We start from the raw sequence: 27697 nt of genomic DNA on the forward strand, positions 1-27697 counted from the left end.
TGATACCAACCAGTCCTGTAATTGGAGAGCCTGAAAGATCTGAGAAAGTGTGACCATCTTGAATTTGTCCTTCCTTAGGAACTTGTTCAAGTTTCTCAAGTCCAAGATGGGTCTCAGTCCGCCATCTTTCTTTGGAATAAGGAAGTATGGGGAATACCAACCCTTGTTCCTCTCCGCTACAAGTACATGTTCTATTGCACCTTTCTGTAGCAGGGTTAAAACTTCCTGCAACAGGAGCGGATCCGGACGTTTGGCAGAGTTGTATTCCGGAGGATGATTGAGGTTTCTTTAGAAAAGGAAGGCAATAACCTTGGGATACTGTTTCCACTGCCCAAGCATCTAAGTAATGCCCCGCCATTCTTTCAAATGCTGTGAGATCCTGCCTCCCACCGGGGTCTTGTGGGTCAAAACCTCAGAGTGGTTTTGCTGCAGCAGCGGCTGATGGTACATATGCCATTGCTGGGGCTGATCTAGCACCTTTTCCTCTTCCCCGAGGAAATTTTCTTTGACCTCTTTGATTGACCTGCCCTCTTCCTTTTCCAATTGAGGAATAATAGCGAAAAGGACGACCCCTTCAGGAAGATGAGCCTGTGTAGGGGCGTTGCTGAGTTTGTCTTATAGCGGCACTTAGAGATTTTGCTGCCGCTTTGGAGGTCTGTAGCTTCTCCAAACTTTCATTTGCCTTGCTACCGAACAACCTCGAGTCATCAAAGGGCATATTAAGAAGTCTGGATTGCACATCAGGAGCAAACCCAGATTTTCTTAGCCACGCAAATCTGCGTAGCACTGTGCTAGTCGCCATGGACCTGCTGATACTTTCAGCTGTGTCCAGTCCTGATTGAAGGCATTCTCCCAAAGCCTCCTTTCCATCCCTTATAATAGCTAGAAAGCCATCACGTTCTTCGCCTTCTGGGATGTGTTCAGCTGCCGCTGACATACAGTCCCACAGGGTATAAGAGAACCTTGCTAAAGTACAGGTTACATTATTAGACTTCAAAGGCATACTACCCGATGTAAAGATTTTCCTGGACCACACATCCACTTTTTTATCGTCCCTATCTGGAGGGATTGTAGGGTATGCAGCATTTTTTGTGGAAGTAGCTGCCTGTACTACTAAGCTTTCCGGAGATGGATGTTTACTGAGGTATTCCGGATCAGATGTACAAGGTCTATACTTTGCCACAAACTTTCTATTCACAGCCCCTATGGCTTCAGGATGTTCCCATGCAGAACTAACCCTTCTTTGTAATGCAATGTGAAAGGGTAAAATGGGGTCTTGTTGGGGTGTTCCAGATAATATATCTGTCATGTCATAATCATGATTGACTGGTGAACTCCTACCCCACCCCATATATTCTGTAACTCTGCCCATGAGTCTTCTATAACTCGTATCCACTTGTTCTGATGGGTCTGGTTTGTCAAATTCATACTCTGGAGATGTATCCAGGCCACTTGCTGTTTGCAAACATTCTTGCAAATCTTTAATTCTTGATTGAGGATCAATTAATTCCTCTGGGACAGATCTTGTACCATATCTAACACCAGCAGAGGTTACTTCCTCTTGTTCTGATAAATCTCCCTCATATATGGATGACATGATCCTGAAAAACTCATGTCGACTCTCAGGTTGAAAAACCTTTTCAGGCATTACAGGCCTTTCCTTCAATAGAGGTTTGGGCGTCGACGAAAGCGCTGATAGCGCCGAAGTCTTAATCACTTCCTTCGGTATCGTCGAAGGAACCTTCGACGATCTCGACGTAATCGTCGAGGAAGCCGTGGAAACCGTCGATGGAACCTTGGTGGTCTTCGAGCGCGAGCTCGACGTAGCTTCCTTCGAGGAGCTCCGAAGTCTTCGACGGCGTCAATGTCGACTTCAATGGCGTATGATCTTTCGACGCTATTTTGTTTCCCTCTGCCTTCGATTTATGCACCGAAGGATCTGTCTTACGAGGTGATCGAGAAGAATCTCTCGATGACGTTCTTGACGTCTTTATGAGCCTTTGTTGTTTTGGACCTTCCTCTGTCACCTTTTTCGTGAGCAGGAGCATGGTCTTCTTTAGCCATTTTTGAGGGGGTCTGGGCCGCGTTCTCAAAATCTTTTAACATGGATACTCGAAAGGCTTCCCATTTTCTAGGAGAGTCATGTTTGGATGGGCATGTTATAACCTCTTCCAAAGATGTCGAAGAGGATGAAGGAGATCGATGCCGTCTTTTCTTCGCCTTCTTAGAAGACGAAGAAGATTTTCTCGATCTACTTCTCGAATGTCTTTTACAATGAGATTTCGAAGACTCGTCAGAGTCTTTCTTTTTTAAAGTAGGCTTCGATAAACCCTCCCCCATCGCCAGTTTACCTCTATGCTCTTTTAGGGCTTTGTGGATCATCGACTGGCACGAACCAGTCTTCCGTTCGGTGTTCGGGGCACCATAGACAGTTCTTATGTGGATCCGTCAAAGACATTTTCTTTCCACATCTTAGAAATTTTTAAAGCCCGTCTTCGGCGTGGAAGGGTTCGAAGACGATGACATCGCTTTTTGTCACGAAATACTGAAGCACCGTTTTACTCGATCCGAAGCGAAGCTAACGGAAAAACGGAACTGAGGCCAACGGGCGCGCTCGAGGCTCTTATACGAGGGATGACGTTGATACTCGACGGATGCCGCCGAGGGACATCAACCCCGCAACCTCGAGTGGAGCGCCCTCTGCGGGAGAAAGAGAAAAAAAAATTCTGAGGCGAAACCTAAAGGTAAGGATATATCTAAGATGAGGAATACGTGGGAGGACACAATCCATTCGAAAGAAGCTGTTGCAGTAGTATAGCCTAGAGAGAACCTGGGCTCTGGAGACAGTTAGCATCTGGGGGAAAATGAGAAAAGGAAGGATACCTTTAAGGAGGTGGAGCTGGTAGTGGGCCTTCCTGGCAATGTCCGCGATGTGAGGGGAGACGGAGCGAGTGGAGTCAAAGATGACACCAAGGTTTCTTGCCTCTCAGGAAGGCGAAGGGAGAGGGTCCAAGGAGGGCGGCCAGAGTTGAGAGGGGGGGAAAGCGGGAGCAGGAGTCCCAATGAGAAGGATCTCTGCTTACTAGCATTAAGGCAGAGATCATTGGAGGCGCACCAATCCTGAATCATGGATAGGCAGTCAGGAATGAGCGAGAGAGAAGAGGAGGCTGAGGGGAGCCTGAAAGAGAGCTGCGTGCCATCCGCATAACACAAAGTTAGAGGAGAAGGTAGAGATCAGGTGGACCAGAGGGGTCAAGTAGACATTGAAAAGCCAGGGTGAGAGGTTAGAGCCCTGGGGAACACCACATGTGTAGAGAGAGCTGGTGGAGCGAAAGGACCCAAGTTGCACCCGGAGGAATTGGGGGGGGGGGGCTGGTCAAGGAAGAAGGTGGTCAACCACTCCAGGGCCTGACCCGTGATACCCAGGGTCTCAAGGAGTCGATTGCCAGTGACAAAAGCAGAGTAAAGATCAAGGAGGATGAGGACAGAAGGCAGACTGAAGTCATGATTAGCGAGTAGATCTTCACGGGTTTTGAGGAAATCAGTTTCGTGCCTCTGGCTATTCTGAAGCCAGACTGATGGTCACGGAGACAACCAACAGATTCAGTGTGGAGAGTAAACTAGAAGATGGTCAGCTTTTACAGGAGTTTGCCCAGGAACGGAGTGATGGAGATCAGGCGATAGTTTGCCAGACAAGTAGGATTGGCAGAAGGCTTTTTCAGGAGGGGGTGCAAAAGGGAGTGCTTGAGGAGAGAGGGGAAAGATTGATTGCAGAAATTGGCCACGGCTGGGGCGAGGGTGTCAATGTGGTCCTTGATGGTTCTGTAGAAGCAGGGGAGCACCTGTCTGGATGGATTTGTTTAGAAACATCATCAGGTGTTGACAAGGAGAAAGAGGAGAAAGGAGGAGGAGAGGCGAGCAGAGGGGGACCAAGAGAGGTAGAGGGAGAGGAAGAGTAGAGAGAGGACAGGGTGTCTTGAGTTTTAGTGGTGAAGTGAGAAGCTAGAGACGTACAGAGGCCTGGGAGCGAACAGGAGAGGTGGAGCAATCCACCAAAATGAGGAATCCAACTAACCTCCGGATACAACCAATCCAAGCAGATCTAACAGGAACAACTGGGACACACAAACCAAGCACTCAGCACACATACAAAAACCCAAACGCATTCGCACCTGGGCAACAAACATGCACAATAGAAAACCATTCAACAGAAAACCCTACGAACCCCAGTTTGCAGGCCACACAAACTGAGCCATAAAACAGCTTGGATCTCATCAGAATCCTACACTACTACACACCAAAATGGCTACCGGCGACCTGCTGGAAGAATAATGCTGCCAAATTCCCACAAGAAAATATACAAATGTATTGGCATTCACTGTGAGAACAAGTTGAAAGGATAAGTAATCAGATAACCTACGTGGACAAGGCGGCGATAACTCTTCCCCAAAAATCTACTCCATCCAGATCCTCCAACTCTGGACCTAATACTTAAAACCACTCTTGGGAATGGAAACACTCCCATCCAGCTAAACCCAACGGTCACCTCACTGGACACTGTGAAACTCTAAACAACTGACAACTGGGTGTGAAGGCCTCCCAACCACACCATTACCACAAACAGCATGCGGACAGTGCACTGCCCCACACCTGTTAAACCTACCCAACAATCACAAAGGGCTACTATTCTCACGTGTACCCATAAAATCATCCACCAAATAACAAATGGGTCACTAATCTCATCCATGCTAAAATAACACGAGCACGCACCTCATTGCTACCCAACATCAATCGACTCTTTACTTACCCATACTGGGGTTTCAAAAAACATACGACTCACCGCATCAGACAACATCAATGGGTAAACAACGCGTACCCACACTGGAACTTCAAAAACATCCAACTCACTGCCACTCACATAGATGGGTTACTCTACTTACCCATACTCATAAAATTCATCCACACATACACATCAATGGGGAATCACACTCAACCATACTAGAGTGACAAAAACATGCAACTCACTCCTACCCTAACTCAATGGGCTACTCCTCTCAGCCATACACAAAAGTCAAAACTCTCCGCATGTCTTGCATTGTGTAACCATACATAATGCATCAGCATACATCTCTACAATACTCTACAGTGACCACACAAATTACAGATTGTATTGTTCACATCTAACTCCTAAAAGTCCATGTTGCATACGTATAGTATGCAAGCCTAAAACCACCTGCAAATCCTCAACAGTATTAAACTAACATTGCCACTTCAATACTACCACATAGAAGCATCCTCACTCCACATACAATTTGATGCTAAAAGTCCATGTTGCCCGTTTCCGAGATGCAACCTAACATCCTGCAAATCCTCCAAGGATTGGACACACTCACTGTCTTGATCACATAGAAGATGCCAGGCATATCCCCTAAAAGAATCTGGTCTACAGTTTACCATTCCTGGGTGATGGGCAGGCAACGCTGTGTTGTGAGAAGGTGTTGATGGTCACTTCCTCATTACACAACATGGCCGCCAAGTTGACTTCATGAAAGCTTGTTGTGCAGGTCTAGGCATTCTTTGCACAGTTCCTACTTAAGCCCCTCCCCTTGAGCACTCTGCGCTTCGCGTCGTTTTCTACCGAGCAGTGAAACGCTTACCGCAGTCCAGTCACAGCTTTAGTTAGAATATCTCAGTAGTTTTTAGTTTCAGGGTAGCAGTTTTCCATAGTCTATCCCCATGCAGTAGATTTCCCAATCCAGTTCTAGAATTCGTTTTTTGTAACTTTAGTTTTCCTGTCATGGCAAGTGCCTTCCTCCCTCCGTTCCCCCATTCCTGTCGAAGCATTCACAGAAGGTATATTTCACTCTGTATTCAATGCCCATTGTGTTTCCATGTATTTAGGTGAGGTTGTATAGCGCTGTTTCTCGAGAGGTGTTAATGCGTACCGTTTGAAGCGTGTTTAATGAATATTGTGGTACGTGAGTTGCGCTTCCCTTCATATAGTACGCACCTCTTTGGTACTGCGCAGTGTTCATGAAGCGTTACGGTGCACCGTTAGAAGCGCAGTGAAATTATTTACATGCGAGTTGTGCTCTCCCATATATTGCGTGCACCTTCTTTGTAATTCCAATTCTGGGTTTTTGCACTGCACACGTTTACACACTCATGTCAAACTAGCTGGTTGTTCAAGATGAGGCAATCCTTACAGTGGGGTTAGTCATCGTGGTGTGGGTATTCAGATAGTTACTCCTGAGCCAGCCTATGAGGAAAATCTTCATTTTTTAGTCACATTGTTCCTGAAAGTTACATCGAGTTTCTTGTGGCTTCTGGGATGTCAGGTTAGGCAGTTTGTCCATTTTGAAAACATCTTACTGCCCTTGGGAATACCTATTCATTTGTTTTCTGGGTGTATAACATGTACTCCCACTCACCGCAGAACGCTTATCTCATCATTCTCTATGGCCTTCTTTGTCACTGCAACGCCATAGTTACTTCCAGACCAGTCACAGGTTTAATCAAAGTCACCAAGCGCAGTGCCTTCTGCAATCCATTACTAAGAAGGCATCTTCCAGCAAAATCCCTCTTCAGAACTAGAGCCCCTGCTCTAAAGCAGGATGGAGAGCTCACCCCAGAAAAGCAGGAGGTAACTAGGGAGTGGGCATAGTAGTAGAAGAATATTCAGTGTTGCCAGAGGAAGATTGGGTTTAGAGATTTCCACCTAAGAATCTTCTCTTTGTATTTTCTAGGATAAGTATACTGTATAGAACAAGAATTGAGAATAGATGCATCGCTAGCTGAGAAGAAGTACAAGATAAGTAGTTGTGAGTGTGTGTCCCCGCAGAGTTCAGGTAAGTGTTACACCCACGCCCAGCAATCAATTTTACTGCTGAAAGTCCATTTTGCAAAGGTGCAAGCCAATATCCTGAAAAAACTTCAAAAGATGAATTCTAGTAATGACGTAATCACGGTTAACATTCCACACACTGCAGTTGTTGTGCTCACCAATAAACTGTTGTCACCACACCCATGTGAAGTCACAAGCAAACAATCACACCACTGACATCACATTGTTGCACATACCAGTTGCTCCTGAAATTCCTCAAAATAGTTAGATCTGTAAAATAGCCCCAACATCACTCAAGCCAATTTCTACAATTACATATAGACACGGCCCAACCAACTCAGAACACCCTAAACCACTAAAGGTTTCATAAAGAGAAGTCCAGCCTCTCGTCACCATAGGCCAAACTTCCTGGTATCCAAGATACATGCAGACAAAATCACTGCACTACTAAGAAGGTTGTTCTTTATATGTCCTATGGCAGTGCACCCGGAACCTCCAGCATGCCTGTCCTTTTTTTTAAAATTGAAATTCCTTTTCTCAAACCTGGGGCCGTCGTTCATCCATGAGGCAGTCCTTGCTCCAAACAGATAATTGCGCTGTGTCCCTTAACACACGAAACGCCTCACAGGCACAACGGGATGTGTCCCTCATAACCTCTTCAATGTCTGCGATCAGACTTGCTTCCTGGTCACACGAGAACACGGTGAAAGGTGCTTTACTCAAACTTATCGTTGATGCTCTGCCTCGTACCGACGATCTCCAAAGCCCTGAACAGTGATGCATCCAAGGTTCTGATACTGTCGCCAGCTCCCTCAGCGCACCCGCTGACGTCACCACTTCTACACTGAAAGCGGAGCCGCACAGAGCTCTGCAGCCCCAACCGCTGCAGCAGCTGGTCTCCATCACCAAATGTGATTGCTCCAGTTCTCTCTCCTTTGGGCCACACAGCACCCAGAACCAGCCTCACTGGAAAGGCTTTTCATCACAGCCTTCACCCAAACGGGCTACTTTCCAATACCGAAACTCTGCACACTGCAGCAAAACGGGAAGCTTTCACAATTCCACACGCCATCACGCAAACTGAACCAATGCATCTTGACACTCCTCCCTGTGCCTGGCTCACGCCGGTTTCATCTTTTGCACTTGTGACCTTGAAGACACTCCCAAAGGCCTCCTATAGAGACCCACTCAACAACTGGTCACTCTAGAACTGGAGCCATGACTGTTTCTGGGAAATCCAACAGTTCAGTCACTCATGGTATCAAGTCTACTGGGGTTCTGCTGAGGTGCTGAAAGACAACTAGTCTGTGGTATGTCTGCTTCCCCAGGGCCAACCACAACAGTAATTGGCTCTGCTACATCAATCTTTGGCACTCTTACTTCACCCGAGTGCCTTCCAAAGAGTCTCTTATTACTCCCTGGGTGGTGGGACTCATTATGGGGGGCAGTGGGCTCCCTCTCCTTTCCTTTGATCCCTCTACTTCTTGCTCTGTACTGCAGCAGCCTCCTTTCTCCTCTCCCTGGCTCTCATTCACACAGGTACCCGTCTTCTCCTGGGTTCTCACTAAGACCAGCTCGTCGCCAATTGTTATGTCCAATATTCAGGGTACTTATAAAGGATACACCGGTAGCCAGCTGTGATCTTCAGGTTACTTTAATCAGGTTTCATCACAAGGAGATTAGGAAGTACAGTACTAGGGAAGCCCTCTGGCTCCCACCACCCAGGCTACATTATTCCCAACTGCCCCGGGTGGAATCTCATACACTCAGCATTCCAGTCTGTCACACTCCTGGCATTCCAATCATGACCTCATACCTGCAGGCACACACCTTGCATTCACGGGTAAAGATAAAGCAGGGGAATAAACATAAATGGGAATACCATTCCTAACCCCTCAGTTCCTTCCTTCCGCCTAACGCAGCACACAAAACCTCCCTTTCTTCCACAGAACAGACACATACCTCACAACAGGGCATAACCGTTTGATAACCGTTTCTGACCTTTAGCAGTGATGCAAGGAGTGCCACCAATGGTCTAGGCGACCTCCTGTGGCATCAAAACAGGTAAGGTAAGGGTCCAATGTATGGATATCATCCATCATTGCCATTTAATGTGTTATGGGTCTTGCAGTATCCTAAAAAAAAAAACTCTAATTTTAGCCCCAAAGGCGGATTCACTCCTTTTTCCTTGTGCATCCTGTAAAGCATTTTTTGGGAAAACATTACATTTCTTAATGGTAAAGGAATCAGTAATTGTTCAGTAATTGTGACAATACAGACAACATGGCTGCCTTTCCTTAATATTTAACTCCCCAGAAGCCATTATTGTCAAAAATAGCCAGCGTGGTGATGTAGAAAGGTGAGGTAAAACTACAGTGGATATTGTGGAGGGTCGGAGTAAGGAGATGGACATATATGGTTGGTTTCAGAAGAGTGCTATTGTTTAAATTAAAGGGCTTGGAAAAATGCCTCACCAGTCCCAACTCTATGAGGGGTTTCCCTAGCTCAACAAAACCAACTAATCTGTCAGTCGTCGTGATGTCAAAATAAAAGTCCACGGTCCTGTGTCCAAAACCTATTCTGACCCTCACACTCAAATACTACAAAAACAACTATCAGGGAAAATTAATAGTACTTGGGTGCTTTACTGCAGCCTTCTGATGTTTCTAGCACCCACTATCTGAGAAGTGGTTTTTATATGACGGGGGGACAATCACCTTCCATGGTCTTTTTTCTCTGGGATTTTGGAGTCTAGAATGCCAGGGGGACAATTCCCTTCTCTGGTCTTTTCCCTCTGTAATTATGTCTGAGCAACTTTAATTGGTGTTCTCTTGCCCAATGTGACATCCAGAGTTTTCCCCTCCTTTGGACAGGCTTAATCTCCTTGTCTGTTATGGAAATTGCTATTCCCCTCTCTGGGACGAGGAAGTATAGAAAACTTGAATTTGTACTCGGTTTTATGTACCTTCTCTGGTAAAGTGGGTTTCTTTATTTGCCAAGTGTTATCAACGTTAAGTCTTTTTCTCCCACCCTTTGGGCGGCTTGGGTAAGTAAGTTGGTATATCAACCTTTGGGGTTCTGGGTTCATCCTTCCTTTTGGGTCACCATACCTCCCGCTCTCCTTCCCCCACGGTACCCGTTCGACTCAGTGCCACAGCCCGGTTCATCTAGCAGCCGTTTACAAAATTGCTGTTGTGACGAGGGTTGTTTGTCCTGCTTCTCTCAGTGCGGAGCTGCAGACACCAGCCTCCATGGTCCACACCAAGGGGCACGATAATCGCCCTTGCTAGGCGGTCATAGTTTATCTGCCGCTGGCTACGTGGGAAGTGCTTCTCGTTTGTGGCATACCGTCTCCCATATTGCTGGAAACGATATCCCCCTTCATATGCTGCAAGTCCTTTGGTTTTCAGGAACGCCACTTGCGCTCTCTGCTTGTCCTCCTGGAGCCGTGCAGAGCCAGAGTATGGCTTGCCGCTTTTATTAAAGCATTCACAGCTGATCTCCCTACAGGGATCGGAGAGGCAGTCAGCCTCCTGACTCGGCAGGGCTGCGCTTTACCCTCCGGTCTCACAGCTGGGGCTGAGAAGTCAGGGCACGCACACGCCCACTCCACGCCAACGTCCACACCATTCGGTGAAGTCTCGCCTGACCCGACTCTCCTTCATCTGCTTAGGAACGTGGTGCGCGTTCTTGATCCTGTATTCCATTTGCAAGTTGGTCACTTCTTGAATGCCATCTGCGTTCATACGTGAAATCATTTACACACTTTCCTCCTTTGTTTTTTTATGCTTCCAAACACCTTCAATCCGCTTCTTGACCTTCTGCCTTCCGAAATTCACCCTACATCTGACTATCACCTCCACTAGTTCCATGACCACTACTGCTACAACTTCTGCAACTTTCACAACTGTTTGTGGTTGGTCCTTCTCTTTTATTCATGGTGGTGTTTAACACAAAGGAAGGAAGGACTAGAGCATTGTGCAGAGCTCTTCACCTCCTGCTGTGGCCGCCTCATCCCAGTACTAAACCTGGTGATTATTACTGGCGCCCTTTCAATCAAACACCTTGTTCATCGTATCCTGTGGGTTTTAAAATGCAAGGAAGTGGAGGGAATCTTTCGACCCTGTTTTGGGGATGGTGGCCATGTTCGATTGAGGGGCAAGGGGGCGTAACCTCTGGGTTCTTCACAATATACAGAGTTAAAATGAATCTTACATCCACAAAACAACCTTCAAAGTTCAGGTACAAGGAAGGAGGATGACGTTTGTAAAAAAAAAGGCAGCTTTCAATTTGCATTTTATAAGGGTGCAGAAGTACGACTCTGACACAGGGGTGGCATAGTGGTTAGAAGAAACTTATAGTAAAGTGGAAAAATGAAACGAAAACCATCTCCTGTCCTAATTCTAAGAGGGGTTTCCCTGCCTCAACCAAAACTAAGGGATCTGTCATAATGTCCAAGAACTAAAATTAGTCCACCTTTCTGTGTCAAAAACCTATTTCCAACCCTTTCACTTACCGATAAACTAAAGGTGTTTGCTGTCCTCTTGATCCAGAAGAAGGACTCCCTTCTTCTGGACAGGCACAGGTCCATATACAAGGGAAACTGGTTCCTGATGAAATGGCTTCCTCCTCCAGGTCACAATTCTTTTTCAAAGGATCAAAACAAAGTTCTATATTGGGGAAAAACAAAGTTCAACAGTGTGCAAAGAGAAGTTCTAGCATAGGAAAATTCTTGGTTTACAGGGAAAACAAATTTCTAGCTCAAAGTCTTGGTACCAAGAGGCTGACCCCTTCTCTTAGTCTTACTCTGGCTTCACACAGTATTCACAAAAAAACACCAGGGGGAACAACTCCCTTTCCTTTCCCCTGGCTTCTTTTGGTTTCTCACAATTCCAAGAGAATGCCACCATTCTTTTGGCTTTTCACAGAGCGCACACAACACCAGGGGGGAATAACTCCCTTCCCTGGGCTTGTCTTATGCTTCTCACAATGCTAAGAGAACGCCTCCCTTCTGTTGGCTTTTCACAGTGTCCACACAACACCAGGGGTGAATTACTCCCTTCCACCGGGTTCCTTAGACTTCAGAGCGCCAGTGGGAATGACTCCCTTCCCCTGGCTTCTTTTTGGTTTCACAGTTCTTTAGGCTAGGGGGAATGCCTCCCTTCCCCTGGCATTGTATAGGCTTTCCAACACCAAGGGGAATTACTTCCTTCGCCTGGTTACTCTCAGGTTTCACAGATCTTAAGGCTAGGGGGAATGCCTTCCTTCGCCCGGTTACTCTCAGGTTTCACAGATCTTAAGGCTAGGGGGAATGTCTCCATTCCCCTGGCCTTCTTTCTCTCAGGCTTTCTGGTATGGGGCCTCGGCCAGTGTTTGGCTTTGGCAAAACCTTGTTCACTATGCTGCCAGGTCTTGCTCTGCATACCATGACTCCTGTTGACTTGCTATACTAGAAGAGGGTCCCAGACCTTTTTTTCCTCTCTTTGGGAATTTGGCAGACCTGGTGCACTAACCTCCCAGGAACCGCCAAGAATAAGATGACCCAGGATGCAACGTTGCAGTGGGTGCGCGTTCCAGACCCGTGCTCTGTCCTTCTGCATTTCGTGGTTCCCAGCAACCATCCCGGTCTCCCAACCCTCTTCTGGGCTTACTGGTCTCTCTCGGTTGTCTGCAGGCTTCTTCTCCCGTCTTCGGCATCTTCTGATCTCTCCAGGGACTGTGGCAGCTCGGCAATATTTCCCGGGTCCTGGGCTGCGCGACTCGACCTGACCACGCATTCCAGCACTCCTGTTCGGCTGGTTGCCCGGGCTCCTGCTTCCTTCTGGTGCTCGATCACTGCTGACTATGAGAAACCTCAGGGTATTCTTACTCCTACTCTACTTGGATCCTCTGTGCAGGAGGCCAGGAAAAGGCCATCGTTATTGGAACCTGACCTTGGGGGTTGACAAGTGAGGGTGGAGGGTCCTTGAGGATTGAGAGTGAGGTACCTTCAGGCGAGACATGGTATCCACCTTATCCTCGTGACAACCAACCTAACCCTCCCCCGACCTTTATGGGACATTATAAGACAGTTCCCCTTTATTCCCCTATTGGGATGCCTATAAGTACTGAGACAAGGAAGAAGCAACTGAGAGTAATAGACACCACCTACTCTCACCCCTTTGGTACTGGGACAAAGAAGATGCATGGAGCTCAGGCATGTCCTGGTAATGAGAGCCAGGCAACAGTAATTGTTGGCCTATACCTGCAGACCGTTACCGGACCATAGAGGACGCACACTGAAGCACAGTGTGTGTCGCAAGAGGAAAGCAAGGAAGAAAGAAGCAGACGTTGCAGCCGTGCAGAAGCTTGAGAAGCTAAAACGCCAAGATGCCGAATGAGACCCTGGGAGTGCTGGAGTGTCAGTGCAGCACGGAGATCCCATAGAAGGGGAGGTAGACAGCAGGAGCTGTCGCAGAGCAGAGGCGAAGCTGTGCACAAGAGTCTGAGTGTGCTGGAAGAAGCACCCAGCGAACAGGCTGCCGAGTCCGGGTAAGTGTCAGGGACACTTGTATAACAAGGGCGCTCCAAAAGACAGTCAATAACAGTAGCGATCCATAGAAAGTTAAGTTGTACTTTCCAAACACTGAGATGAATGAAAGAAACAAAGTTTCCTTAACTAAATACTGAATTGAAAGAAACAAGCAAAGAGGCATTTATTTGAGTGTAGCACACAAAGCTGCATTTATGGAATATCAAATTAAATGACTGAATGAAATAAGCTGCATTTATCAACAATGACCGAAAGCAAATAGAAAGCTAAACCACTCATATGTTAAAGTGTGACGTTGCATTGGAGAAAACTGCTAGTCTGGCTGAATATTTCTCAAAGAAACCTAGATGTTCCTGGTTGCATGACCTGTAATGGGTGGACTGTGTGCTCTTAAACTGCGCAAAGACCAGAGATCTCCTATATGCCAACATGGAGGTTTGCTGTGGGGAATTAGGGAAAACAACTATTGATGAATATCAGACTTGGGGACGGGAGCCCTCAGTTATACATTATTGTGGAAATACAGTGGAAAGACAAAGCTTCAAGGTACTTCTTTTGAGTTATCTTTTTGATTTTAAACTTGGGGAAGGGAACCCTGAGACGGATTACCCTGGAACTGTGTTGAACCTGTGGAAGGGCATCCTGACCTTCACAAAATTGTGGAACTGTATTTCTTCAAGTCTAAACAAAGGTAAATTGAACACTGTGGTGAACTTCTTGACATTGGGGAAAAAGAAGCTGAAGAGTAAGCCCAAGCTGGAAATAGCTCAGAACTTTATGTTTGAAACACTGTTTAGTTTAGTGTTGACACCCAACACATTGTCTTGTATTAGTTGTGAGGGCAAACGTAGGTTTTGGACAAAGACAGACCATGCAGTTAAACATATTGACACAGACCTTCCTTAGTTTCTTTAGGTAGGGAAATCCCACCGTAGCTTAGGGAAAGATAGGCCTTACACCATCCTGACATTTCTTTAAATAAAAAAAACGTAGTTTTTCAACCTTGAATCTGTTTGCCAATCTCACAGGACTTATTAGGGATGCATCGGCTGGCAGACAAACATCCCATCCTCTGCACTCTCGGCATGCCAATCCTTCCAGCGGCTCACAAAGCGCCTGGTTCCTCCGGTTATGTGTGATTTTACCAAAGGTAAAATCAGAGACGGAAATTTCTGAGTGGTCAAAATACTGAAAAAATACCAAATTGTTTTTTATTTTATTTGGGGCTCCCCCCCACCCCCAAATCTCCTGTTTTTCTATCCTTTTAACTCCACCCCAACCCCATCGATTTTTGCCCCTTACTGCACTACCATATAGATATTTAATACACAATTTCCGTATTTTGTCTTTCGGTAAAACTTACCACTCGGATTTATTTTCAGTAAAATGACTAGGTACCGTCCCTCCAGGGAGGGTCTCTCGGCTACTTTTCTTCTTCCAAGTTTGAATTTCCAGGGTTCGCCCGCTTCCTCGCCAGCTTCTCTACTTTCTTGTTGTCCCTCTTCTATTTTGAATAGGACTTGCCCAATAGGAATTCGGAAGCCACTACAAAGTTCACTAGTGGTTCCAGGAGTGTTCTTCATGCTTCTGCATTGTATTCTCGTCTCAGTATTACTATTTTCTCCACTAGGTGACACAAACTCTTCTTTGTCCCAATCCCTGAATTTATGTCAGATGGGTAGTCCCTATTCTTCCTCGTCTCAGTACTTCTCAGGAAGGAAGTTGAATTTATTATCTTACATAAATAGATGGAAATGTTGGGTGTTGAAGTGACCTGTGTATGATAGGAGGGTAAGGGAGGGTGTGATGGATTATAGGAATACTGCGTTTACCTTGGATGGTCCTCCTCATCCCTAGAGGGGGAGTCCTTCCCCATGAGATCCTCCTGCGAGTTCAAGCCCCAGGGTGACTATCGGGTAGCAGCCTCACCTCCATGGCCTCATGGGAAGGTGATCCGCCCAGGGAGCAGGGACGACATCCTGTAAAGTGAATTCTGACCTGGCTTGGAACTTGGTCTGGTGACCATGAGCTAGGTGACTCAGTAACCTGGGTACATAGACAAGCCAGTTAGAGAAAAATACATTCCCGCAATGCCCCTCGGGAACCCAAACAAAACCTGGACAGATCCAGGAAGTGAAATTAGGTGGCCAGGACACAGCAATCACTTCTGGATCCAGATCCTGGGGTGGACCAGTGCGGGAGGATCACCTGGATGAGGGGTCTTTGGGGAGTGGAAGTGAGACACTGGACGGCGAGACGCGGTATCCCCTTCCCTGTAAAACCTTTTCCCTATCCTACCAGGTAGGATACTTAGGAACTCAACCCCCCGCCCACCTCTTTTCCGACACAAACACTTTCTCACGGACAGCTCACTGTGAGAAAACAGACTAACAACCGAGCCGTATACCTAATATATCCCAATACAATGGTCCGGCAGGGTCAGGCAATTACTGATCATTACACACACCTGACTTCCATCACACTTCCGCCCCCACATGGATACAAGACGGAGCACGAAAGCACACTCTGAGCAAGGCAAATCACACGAGTAAGCAGCAGTTCCAAGATGGCAGTTTAATACAAGGAGAAAGACGGCAAGAGCGAAGGAGGAAAGTGCCGTTGACCTTTTCAGAGAAAGACTGTTACTTTCATGAGCCTTTGAGAATAAGAAACATAAGACCCGGAATCAAAGCTGAAGAAACCTGCACTGTGTCAGAGGTACCCGGGGCTCTCCCGCGTCGATAGCCAAGGCGGTGAGGATAGTTTGCCGCTGCAGTACTGTCCTTGGCTGCTACAACAAAGCAGCGCCAGTAAAGTCAGCACAGCTGCTGAGTTGGGGAGACTGATAACAGACCGGTCTGTGTTAAAACCAAGGTTGCAGGCGGAAACATTGTAATCTGAAGAGAACAGTATGTGAAGTGTATGTGACAAGCGACGCAAAAATAATTAAACAGCAGATGAGTGGCTGAACCTTTGAAGGTAAGACAGATACCGTGAACGGAGTGGTTACGTGCCACGTGGTTGCTCATTCGAAGGTCTCTGTTAGGTATCCAACTGAGAGGTGGCAAATATAAAAAGGAATTGTGAAATCGAAGTGGTCCTGAAATGGGTAACTTTTCCTTTGTTTTGTAGCATCAGGCCCTCTGAATCAAGAGACTTTCATAGGTAAAGAGACTTGGGAACAGAAGGCCCCGATGCTAGTAATTGAACTGTATCCTCGTGCCAAAGAAGCCAGAGATTGTGCTACGAGGCCAACGGCCTGAACATCCTGACATACCATTTTTATGTACACTTCTTTCTTTTTCATAAACACTACCGCCACACTATTTGTATTTAGAGGTAAGGATTGGCAATAGGTTTTTTAGTATAGGCCCTTTTATTTTGACAAGACATCACAAGGACTGCGTTATTATTTGATGGTCGTAGCTTGATCCCATGTGTAGATTTAGGATTAAAATTAGTTTATCATACCCTTGTTAAAGTTCAATACACACCCTTGAACTTTGGTCACTTGTGTCGGTCTTAATGTTGATGCCATGGCCTTCCTTACAGTATACAAACACCACACACAAACCACCTGCAGATGGACTATATCTCCCATAATGCCCTTCTTTCCAAACCAGAACACCCAGAATGGATCAGGGAAATTAAGGTATCTCTTCAGGCAAAGTGGGGCCATAAAAAAAAAAACCTTCACCAACAGGAATACCCTGAGTGAAACCTGAACACTGCTAAATCTCCCTATCATATCATATTTTTTTTCGATATTTTGACTGACCACTGTGTGGTACAGGACCCCACAAAGCCTGCACCTACGCTCAAAGTAGCAGAAGAAGGGTTTGGTTCATCTTCAAGACTGTTTTATTAGGGAGGAGTGAGGCAATTGCTCTGGGACTTTGTAACAGTGATGGCTGAGGCTCAAAAGCCGGACTACTCAGCCTGAGATTGGGAAAGCAGTCGTAACAAACATTTGTGGAAGAAGGCATTCCTATGTTTCATTCTTTTAGGAGGACGATCCTGTTCATAAATAAGGTGCCCCATCCCTGCATACAGTCCCTAATACAGTCTATACAGTCTCAAACTTTAAGCCTCTGGTCTTGGCATACTTCTTGGTCCCAAATGTCCTATCTGTAACAGGATTTAGCTGAACATGTATTAAAAGTAGTGCTAAAAGATCATTAATCACAAAGGAGAAAAATGAACTGACAACCATGGCACTACGTTGCTGCTTGCCTGCCTTATAGTGACAGTTTGTTTACTTGATTAAAAATGCCTGCAAGTCTGTTTCTGTGCTTTTCCTTTTCAGTTGGCTTAGATGGGCTAGAGAGAATAAAATCTCATTGATGAGCTTTTTTGAGCTTTAGACGTTTTAATAAAAAACAAATCCAGATATTTACTTGTTTTGAAAAGGGACGTTTCCAAAGGTACTCGGAGATTTCACAGGGATAGGCAGTGTGCATGTGTGCATGAATATTTATGAAGATTCCACTATGGAGAGGTTTATTTACTGGACTCCAGCTATGGGCTAGGCACACCATCATGGAGGATGAAACATTCAAAGAAAACAAAGAAAACAAACAATTCAGAAGCTTGTGCAGAGCAGAATGTTTTAATAACTCAAGACAAAATATATCAATGGTCCAAAGCATAAATTAATAAAAGAAACAAGCTTGGCAAAACAGGTAGCATGGTTATGAAAATGTAGATAAACGACCACTTGTGGATTAACTAATTGATTGGTGGTAGGTTTAACATAAAGCTGACAAAGCTACTACTAACTGAAAGCTTATATGTGCCGTGCGGGTGACTAAACTTATCTTCACGCTAAAAGTAAATCCTTTAGAAAGGATTAACAAAATCCACCCAACAAATACGAATATTAGAAACACTGAACATGATGTAAAAGGGGAAAGCATATCCTACCTTTGCTTTTAAGCGAATCGCTTGGTTTTCAGGTTCATATTGGTTATTCTTTAGTTCACCATGGAAAGTGCTCAACTGTGATGATCCCAGTTCTCCACCATTATATTCTTTAAGTTTCTTTTTAGCAGATTTTAAAAGCTTTTTCATTCTTCAAAAGAGAAAAAAGACCCAAGTTCAACAGATTCAATCAAATGTAGTATTTATATATTGTGCTTCGGTTTGCAGTTAAACCTTGCACAATTATACAATTTCAATAAATACATAAAACAATTTGACTATAAATACATTTTACTAAAAAAAGACAAGCGTGCCCCTAAAATACAATTAAAAAAACAAAACCATCAGAGCCAACTACTATCATACCTATTTTAATTTATCATTGCCCATTTCCCCTAAACGGCCTCATAGTTTCATTTCAATTCCGTCCTTCTATAATTTACAATCATAGTCATCAAAAATCATAGACTACCTCAAAATCATGTTTAAAAAGGCTGACAGCCTGATTCATGGAATTATCTGATCGTAAAACGTGGATTTGCGTGCAATTCTGCCTGAAAATCCCTGTTTGAGGTATGGGGATTTTCGGGCAGAATGGTGCGCAAATCTGTGTTTCATGCGCAAATAATTCCATGAATCAGGGGCTAAAACTGCAATAGATAGTGAGATCTGCTGGGCATTAAGAGTTTGATTCCAAAACAGATCCTTCAATAGGCTGGACTCATGATGGACACATTTCCTCAGCCAATATTCACGCTGAGCATACAATGCTTCACAATTAATTACCAAGGGTTTTAAAGTGTCTACATCCCGACAGGAGAAATGACATACTCTTTCCACTCAATGGGTCTTATTTCTAGCCACAAAAACGTAATTTGCTCAAAGCAAATTCTATTTTAATCTCATCAAACCATCTCTAAAGGTTAGCGAGGAATTTTTAAGTAAATCAAAGAACAATAAAATAGGCGATAATTCAATACGTTATCTATTCAAAGTCTAGTCACATTCATTGATTTTCTTTTTTGTTTTCTGCAGATTGCTAATCAATTCCTATACACTAGATTCTACTCCAACTAGTTTACTATCACAAACTGGCAACCAGCGTATGAACACACCACACAAACTATTGATTGATGATTATTCTGCGCAGGAGATAATACCTTACTGTAAAGCTGGAGTTTTTCCAGTCTATAATGGCTTGAATTGATACCAAGCCGGATTCCTGTCCAATAAAACTGATCAGAACTCCCTTAGGGGGTGGCCACCAGGGGGCGCGCAGATGAGATCCTCTCCTGCGTGAGCTCCCGCCTGAGGTCCCGAAAAACGGAATGAGCCCCCGTTTTTGGACCCCCCCCCGGGCTGGAAACGCGAGACGAAGGTCTGTGAAGGTAATCGCCAAGTACCGAAGAAATCCCGGGTGAAAACGGCCCCGGCTTCCACCAAATATCGTCGTGAGACTGAAGGTGAAAACGAAACTAGAATCGGCCTCGACTCTGCCTGGAACACTTGGCCTGCTGGGAGCAACACCCAGTGGAGCGCACGCTGGAGGCTAGGCCCCTGCGTCCACACAACGCCACTCCTGGATGGGAGGACCCGGCGGAGCAGATGGTAGACCGCAATAGTGGAGAAAGGAGCGGGGAGAACTGAAGCGGTCCGACGCCGGGCACCCCGTGAAGAAAACAGAGGCGCGGGCCCCGTGCTTCCTCTTCCGCTGAAACAAACCTTTGCGGCGGGATCAGATCGCCTCCCCCTGACGGACCAAGCGACCTGGGACGCACGCGGCAAGGTGCTTGTGCTCCCCGCAGCCCAAGAGAAGTAAGTGTCTGCCCTTGTCCCCCCTCCGTTCACCCGCCAGAGGATAAGGACCTTACCCAAACTGTAATAACGGACGCATCTACCTCACAGAGGGAAAGGCCCCCGGAGACACTTTACCTTCCGTCGCAAGACAGACCGTTTTTAAAGTATGAAATAAGTGACCTTGGGGCGTGTGCCTCCTCTGTGGTAACAGGCGTTCTCGCAGCGGCACTGTCCGACATGTTGAAACTAAGACATCAGGCGCATGAACGCCTGACAGAAATTTGCCATATACGCATACGGTTCGATAACCCGAATCGACGTCGGCTCCAAAATGTCCACATCGCCAATCACAGATACAGAAACCGCCGCCACAAAAGGAGACAACAGATTTACTGGCGGAAATAAGGAACATGGGAACCAATATAGGAGGAAAGATTGATAAGCTTACACAGCGCCTTGACAACATAGAGGATAGGTTTGAAGGTGTTGAACAACCAAGCCTCAATCGATGTCTTGGAAACACAGCTGGCCCACAGAGCTAGAACAAAGAGAGCAGGAGTTTAGACTTAAGATGGATGATTTGGAGAATTGTGAAAGGAGAAACAACCTATGTTTTTTTGGGATTCCCGAGAAAGAAGGGGAAACAGAAGAGGACCTGAAAACGACCCTTCACAACATCATCAAGCTCTAGGTTGCCGACGACAACATTGATGAACCCAAGACAGAGCGCATTCACAGAGCGGGAGGCCCGAGATCAGTTCTGTCAAGATTTCACTGTTATCAGGATAGGATCCCAAATAACGATATACCAGGACCTCTCCTCCCTGCCCTTGGCCCTGAGGAAAATGTGAAAACCACTCACGACATGGTTTAAATCTCGTGACACACGCTACGGATGGGGATACCCCTTTTCTCTTTCTTTCGAACATGAAGGCACAAGGATCAGGTTGAGCTCTGAGCAACAAATCAAAGCTTGCATATCTGACTTACTAGGCCCGCAGGATCGGAAGGAATCCCCTGACCGTGCCCCCAAGGACGGGAGGGAATGGCAGATGCAGGGCCCGAAGAGGAAGAAGGTGAAAGGCTCGAGGAAATATCGCAGGGGAAACGGCTCCCCAGAAGGGGGCAGCTGATCCTCGACAAGTATGGTACTGTCATGATGCCTACCCCCGGGAAACCAGACCAGGTCCAGCAGCCCCAGGAGCAGGCATCACGTTCCCGGGGAAAGGCCCAGCGACCCCTGTTAGGGGCCATCTGGACACAGTCCTGGCGCCTTTGGCGCCAGGCTCATGTGAGACTTCAGTCCTGGCACCATAGGCGCTAGGCTCATAAGGGGAAAACTTACCTGGACTTACCTGATGCAGACCATGCTGCAAGGGATCCAAGCCCTCAAGAGGCCTAGAAGGGACTACTTTACCTAGGAACTCTTTTGCCACTGGGTGTGGCGGTGGAGGAATACTTACCTGGAACTACTTTGGAGGCTTTTTAAACCACGCCCGAAGAGCAGCACACGCTTCGCGTTATTCTGCATCCAGCAGCGTAACGCTCACCGTGCCTGCAGCAGCATCCAGACTTCAGCCACGCCCGCCTCGAACCCGGAGCACCTAGAAACATGGGAAAGAAGGAGAAAGGTTAGAACCAGAACATTTACCAACTTCTTACCTGATTCCAGAGCCATCGCATCGTCGAACCAAAGGAAAGACTATTTTTAAACACGTCGCATCGCCAGCAGCAGCGCCGCACTGCACTCACCGTTCCTCGCAGCATCTTCACGTTTCACCGCAGCCGCCTGCATGTTCCCGCCGCATTCCGGCACCTATGGGGAGATAAAGACAATAAGATGAGCCAAGGAAACATATAGAGGAATACTGGTTACCACCCTAAAACCTACCTGAATTACCACCAGGGAAACCATTCCTCTCCTCGTGTCGGCGCACCTCCCACTGCACCATCGCCGTACCCCGGAACCTAAGGGGAAACAAAAGCACAACAGGGTGAATCAAAAGGACAATCAAGGGGAGCCACCTCCCGCCATAGACTTACCTAATTTTACCGCCGGAGGTATAACTCCTCGACTCTGGTTTTCTCTCAGCACCTGAATAAAGGAGAAGACCACAGATTACGGGATTGGATAGGAGTGATGGCCAGGCATTTGAACTGTTACGAACTGCATACTTACGGCGTCTTGCCGGTAGAGTCAAAATAGCCCTCACCAATTCCTTCGACCAGTAGAGCAACTGGTCCATCACGCGTCCCTGCGCTCGAAGCAGGATAGAGAGCTCACCCTTTCAAACCATAAGGTGAGACTTTAGAGGGGACATCGGAGCTGGTCAGTGGGGAGAACAACAGGGGTGGGGGGAATTTACGCTCAACTCCACGGGTGGTTAATTCCCCTTTCTCCATTCACAGAAGAGTACTCCTACCGGCCAGACAAACAACACATCTCGGCCCTACGCATTACGCTGGAGGAGGCCGCAGCAGCCCAGATCAGACCGGCTCCTCTGTGGGAGTCAGGTGAGCGTAACAGGTACTCTTTGCTTGAATTGACATTTGATAAGGGGAAAACATGGGTGTCTATTGGGGCAACGTGATTGAGACCTCCACTTATCTTGCAGAAATGTGCTCGCTCTGGGGAGAGGTTAAAGGGGCTCATTAGTTATTTTGATGCTTATTTTACAAGGGGACCGTGAGGTAACTGTCTCCACTGGTGGTTCGGTTCCGGGCTAGTGCGTTTAACTAAGCTCGATCGGACGCCACCGAACTCACGAAGAAGGGAGGGGAGGTGGGGAAGACGGACAGAGACACGTGTCAAATCAAGGGGATATTTAAGAACTATGAACAGTACCATGGTTACGTGGTTGTTTAAACACCCGAGGAAGCAGGTTGAAATGGTCAGAGAGTATGTATGGTCTCAGATTCCGTTGTTACGATAACCGCTGAACATATAGCAGGGGTGCCATAAGGGTGGGAACACTGAACGTCAAAGGTCTTAATTCACCGACCAAGAGATCACTTGTCTTTAGAAAGTTCCGCAGATCAAATATCGATATCCTTTTATTGCAGGAGACTAAATATATGAAGTGTGAGGAGAGGGCGGTCCTGGGGAGGCGATCCGGGATTGAATTCTGGGGCTCTGGACGATTAAGAGAGGGGGGGGAAGTGGGAATAATCATTAAGAAGGGGATAGACTTCAAGACCACGAAGGTTTGGTCAGATGCAGAAGGCCGAGCCTCGCTTGTTTCAGGGACCATTGGGAATGTGCCCATGTCAGGTACTGTTAGGATACAGTGACCTATTCTGAGACATTAGGTCTGGGGAAAATTAGTATAGAAAGGTTTTTGGAAGTTATTATGAGTTTAATTTTAAAACAGCCAATTTTGCCCTTAACATTCATTGCAGTCTATGGAGAATGCCCCAAGCCAAGATGGAGGTCCTCAGTCTAAGTTCTGATTGGCTGGTGATTGTTTATAGGGAAGACAGTGAACATTCTAAACTGCCTTTCATCGTCTTTGCCCAGCTGAGAGGTCGTGTATTAAGCTGCTCCTGCTTAACTTGTTCAGGGGTTTCAAGTTTCAAGCGGTCGAGCGGCTTATTTGGAAAAGCAAACAGGAATCTTGCGGAGATTCATTTTGGCACTGAACAGGAGTAAGAAGATTTCGAGTTATCCAAAAAGAAAAAAGTTTCAAAGACTCTTCACAAGATAAGTCCTTTTAAAACTCAAGACTCTTTCTATAATGTCATTGTAGACGATTTAATCTGATTTTCAAGTTCATATGAAAAATATTTACTAAGAACTATATTGCTGTCGCATGTTTGGCTTTGCTACGCTACGTTTTCTATCAAGCGCGTGGTTTTTCCGTTAACAGAAGCCTGCGCGTGAGAGTCTTCGCTTGAGTATCTTGCGCGAGCTCTATGGTGTCGCGTGATACTCTTGTGCGTGTGTTTTTTCTACCCGCGGTTGGATTTCCGCGCGTGTGCATCTTGTATTAAGCGCGTGTGGATTTTTCCCGCTGTTCCGACTTTAGCGCGTGTGCTCGCATCTTGGACTAAGTGCGTGTGGATATTTCCCGCGGTTGAACTTCAGCGCGTGTGCGTGTTTTCGTTTAATCGCGTGTGGATTTTTTCCCGCGGTTTCGACTTAGCGCGTGTGAGTGTTTTCGCATTTTGGACAAAGCGCGTGTGGTTTTTTCTCTCGCGGTTCGATTTCAGCGCTTGCGAGTTTTCTCGCTCCTTGGATAAGCGCGTGTGGTTTTTTCCTGCGGTTTTACCTACATCGCTTCAACGATCTTCACTCAGTTTGGATCCCTATGCGAGTTCAAGAGATTTCCACGTGAGATTTTTGACGCAAGTTTCAAGAACTGTTTATTTAAGTAAAAACACTCTAAAAAGAAATTAATAAGAAGAAATTATAAATACTTTCCAGAAACACTAGAACTTCCATTTACTTTTAATGAACTTAAGACTTTGTTCAAGCTTCTTGAGTTTAAAGAAGATTACCTGAAAAGTTAATTTCACATTCATGGACCTACTAAGAAGGCTGAATGATCGTTGAGATTCAAGTCAACTAGTAAGGAAGTCTAGTCAGCTTATCACTTCTCTGGGCATTTTGTAGAGAAGTTCCAGGTATGGTTTTTACTTTATTTGGTAAAGGATATTGATACTTAAGGTTAGTAAAGTGCCTCATGAATAACAAGGTGTATTATATGTTTATGTTTTACCACAGGTGAAGAACCAGCTAGTTTTAGCTTCCAGCCTGGTGTTTGTTAATTTGTCCCTTCCCCCTTTCCCCTGGAAGTGAGGTAAACTGAGCAGTTTATAGTATCAGCTCAGAGTGCCACATTTTGGGTGGATTGTCGGGGGCTCAGCAGCTTCTGCAGACACCAGGATCTCAGCCTGACAGAATGAAAGGCCAATAAAAAAAGAAAAAATCTGCCCAAGCTGTATGAACCCCGACGAGGCAGCCATGGAGGCGTTGGGAGAAATGGTTAGGGAAATTAGAGAAGAGTTACGGGTGGCTCATCGAGAATACTCAAATCTTAATAAAAGAATAGATGAGTTAAATTTAAAGGTAACACAAATACAATAAAAGGAAGTTTCGGAAGGTGCAGGAAACCCACCTGAGTTGGTGAGAGTAGGGGAAGAACAAGAACATAGACTTTCAAGGGAAGTGGTGGGTGGTTTAGGAACTTTAGTTATGCCAGTTCCTTTGGCTGCTCCTGAGCGTTTTTTGGGAGATCCGAGAAAGTTTCAAATTTTTCAGACTCAGTGTGAATTACATTTCTTAAGTTGTCCCGAGTTATTTTCAACGGATGCTTCCAAGGTCACATTTACATTATCTTATTTATCAGGAGAAGCATCTGCGTGGGGAAGTCTCTTGGTGAGTCAAAGGAGTTTGGCTTTGAATAATTATTCCCTGTTCCAGGCCGAATTTAAAAAGATGTTTGATAAGAGACAGGTATCTCTAGAGGTAGATGGAGAACTACTGGAGCTGCGTCAGGGAGGAAAGGAGTTGATTTCTTATATCACTCAATTTAGAACTTTAATTTTAGAGAGTAGATGGCCAGAGGAGAAGAGGGCTTCCTTGTTTTATCGGGGCTTAAAAGATGAATTGAAAGATGCTTTGGCTGGTGTTTTGGAACGACCAACTACTTTAGATGCTCTAATTGATTTGGTAGTTCGGTTAGATTTTCGTTTAACCGAAAGACGTTTAGAGCGTAGACGTTCTCAGGGGGAAGTTAGGTTTCCAGGAAGAGTAGAGAGATCTAAGGTTGAGGTGGTGAACAGGGAAGTTAAGTCAAAGGGAAATGAGCTGCAGAGTCGGGTGAGAGGTCCGTTGTCAAAGGAAGAGAAGACAAGAAGAAGGGAGAATAATTTGTGCCTATACTGCGGTAGGAGTGGTCATTTCCTTGAAAACTGTCCTTTTACCTCCAAGAAGATCTTCAATTCTTCAGGCAGAGTACAACAAGTTGCTAACACGATACAGACAGCTGTTCCTCATATAACTGTGAACGTATCCTTAATGTTTGAAAAGAAAATCTTAGGTTCTGGGCCAATTATTATTGATTCAGGGGCTACAGGAAATTTTATGGACAGAGGATTGGCAAAGAGTTTAGGTGTTCCTTTAGTGGCTAAGAAAGAAGTTGAGCAGGTAAGGGCAGTTGATGGTACATCTCTTTCTTCAGGTCCAATCACTCATAATACAGAGGTACTTGAGATGGAGTTAACTGGAGGTGATAAGGAAACTATCTCTTTTGAATTAATTGATGCTCCAATCTTGAAAATAATCTTGGGTATGCCCTGGCTTACTCTGCATAATCCTAGAATTGATTGGAGTGCAAGAATTGTATCCCTAGAATCAACTTTTTGTAAGGAACATTGTTTCTTAGGGAAAAGTCATGGAGAGGAAGAAAGATTTGTGAATTCTGTTTCGTTTTCACTTGCAGAAAGAGGGGCAATAGGTTTTGATGTTGGAGCAGTAGTGGGGGAACTTCCTACTTGTTATCAAGATTTTTGGGATGTATTTGATGAAAAGGAAGCTGGAGAGTTGCCTCCTCATAGACTGTTTGACTGCAGGATAGATTTGGAGCCTGGAGCTATTTTTACCTAGCAGTAGGGTTTATGCCCTGACAGAAAAAAAGAATGACTATTTGAAAGAATACTTAAAGGAAAATTTGGCTAAGGGTTTTATTCGGCACTCTCAATCGCCGGCTGCCTCACCATTGTTCTTTGTGCCAAAATCTGACGGTTCCCTCAGAACTTGTATAGATTATAGGGCGGTAAATAGAATGACAGTAAAAAATAGGTATCCGCTCCCTCTCATCTCTGAGATGTTAATCAAATTCAAGGTGCCAGCATTTTTTCTAAATTGGATTTAAGGGGGGCTTATCATCTTGTACGGGTTCAAGAGGGGGATGAGTGGAAGACAGCATTTAAGACCAGATTTGGCCTGTACGAGTACCAAGTGATGCCATTCGGTCTTTGCAATGCCCCAGCGGCTTTTCAATTTTTTATTGATGAGGTTCTTCGGGAATTTCTAGATATTTTTGTTATTGTTTATATTGACGATATTTTGATTTTTTCCCAAAGTTTGGAGAAACACAAAATTCACGTTCGGCAGGTCTTGAGAAAATTGAGAGAGAATAATCTTTACGCTAAATTGGAGAAGAGTCAGTTCCATACGAATTCAGTGGAACTTTTAGGTTTTGTGATCACTCCTAGTGGTCTGGAAATGAATCCGAAAAAGGTGGAAGCGGTTCGTGATTGGCCTATTCCAACGAAGGTGAAGGAGATCCAGAGTTTTTTGGGATTTACCAACTTTTACCGAAGATTCATTGAAGGCTTCTCCAGTTTGGTGACTCCAATTACTCGACTTTTGAAGAAAGGAGTTCCTTTTGTTTGGGACGTTAAGGCTAATGAGGCTTTTAACATATTGAAGGAGAAATTCATAACTACTCCTATATTGATTCATCCTGATACTTCCAAGCCATTTTTTGTAGAGGCTGATGCTTCCAATGTGGCAATGGGAGCAGTGTTGTCGCAGAGGCATAATGTTACTGGACAATTGCATCCAGTGGCCTACTTTTCTAAGAGGTTCTCACCAGCGG

General features: G+C 45.6%; 1 protein-coding gene across 5 annotated transcripts in view; it reads right to left on the reverse strand.

Annotated features, from left to right (window-relative positions):
- ANKRD26 (ankyrin repeat domain containing 26) overlaps positions 1-27697 on the reverse strand; it is a 915250-nt gene that overhangs the window by 81574 nt on the left and 805979 nt on the right. For all 5 annotated transcript variants that reach the window (XM_069627947.1, XM_069627948.1, XM_069627949.1 and 2 more), the window contains one exon: positions 18300-18447. In XM_069627947.1, the coding sequence (XP_069484048.1) occupies positions 18300-18447 (148 nt within the window). The remainder of the gene's footprint in view (positions 1-18299; positions 18448-27697) is intronic.

Source organism: Ambystoma mexicanum, chromosome 12 (genome assembly GCF_040938575.1).
Source record: "Ambystoma mexicanum isolate Mex_15411 chromosome 12, UKY_AmexF1_1, whole genome shotgun sequence".
Taxonomy (NCBI): Eukaryota; Metazoa; Chordata; class Amphibia; order Caudata; family Ambystomatidae; genus Ambystoma; species Ambystoma mexicanum.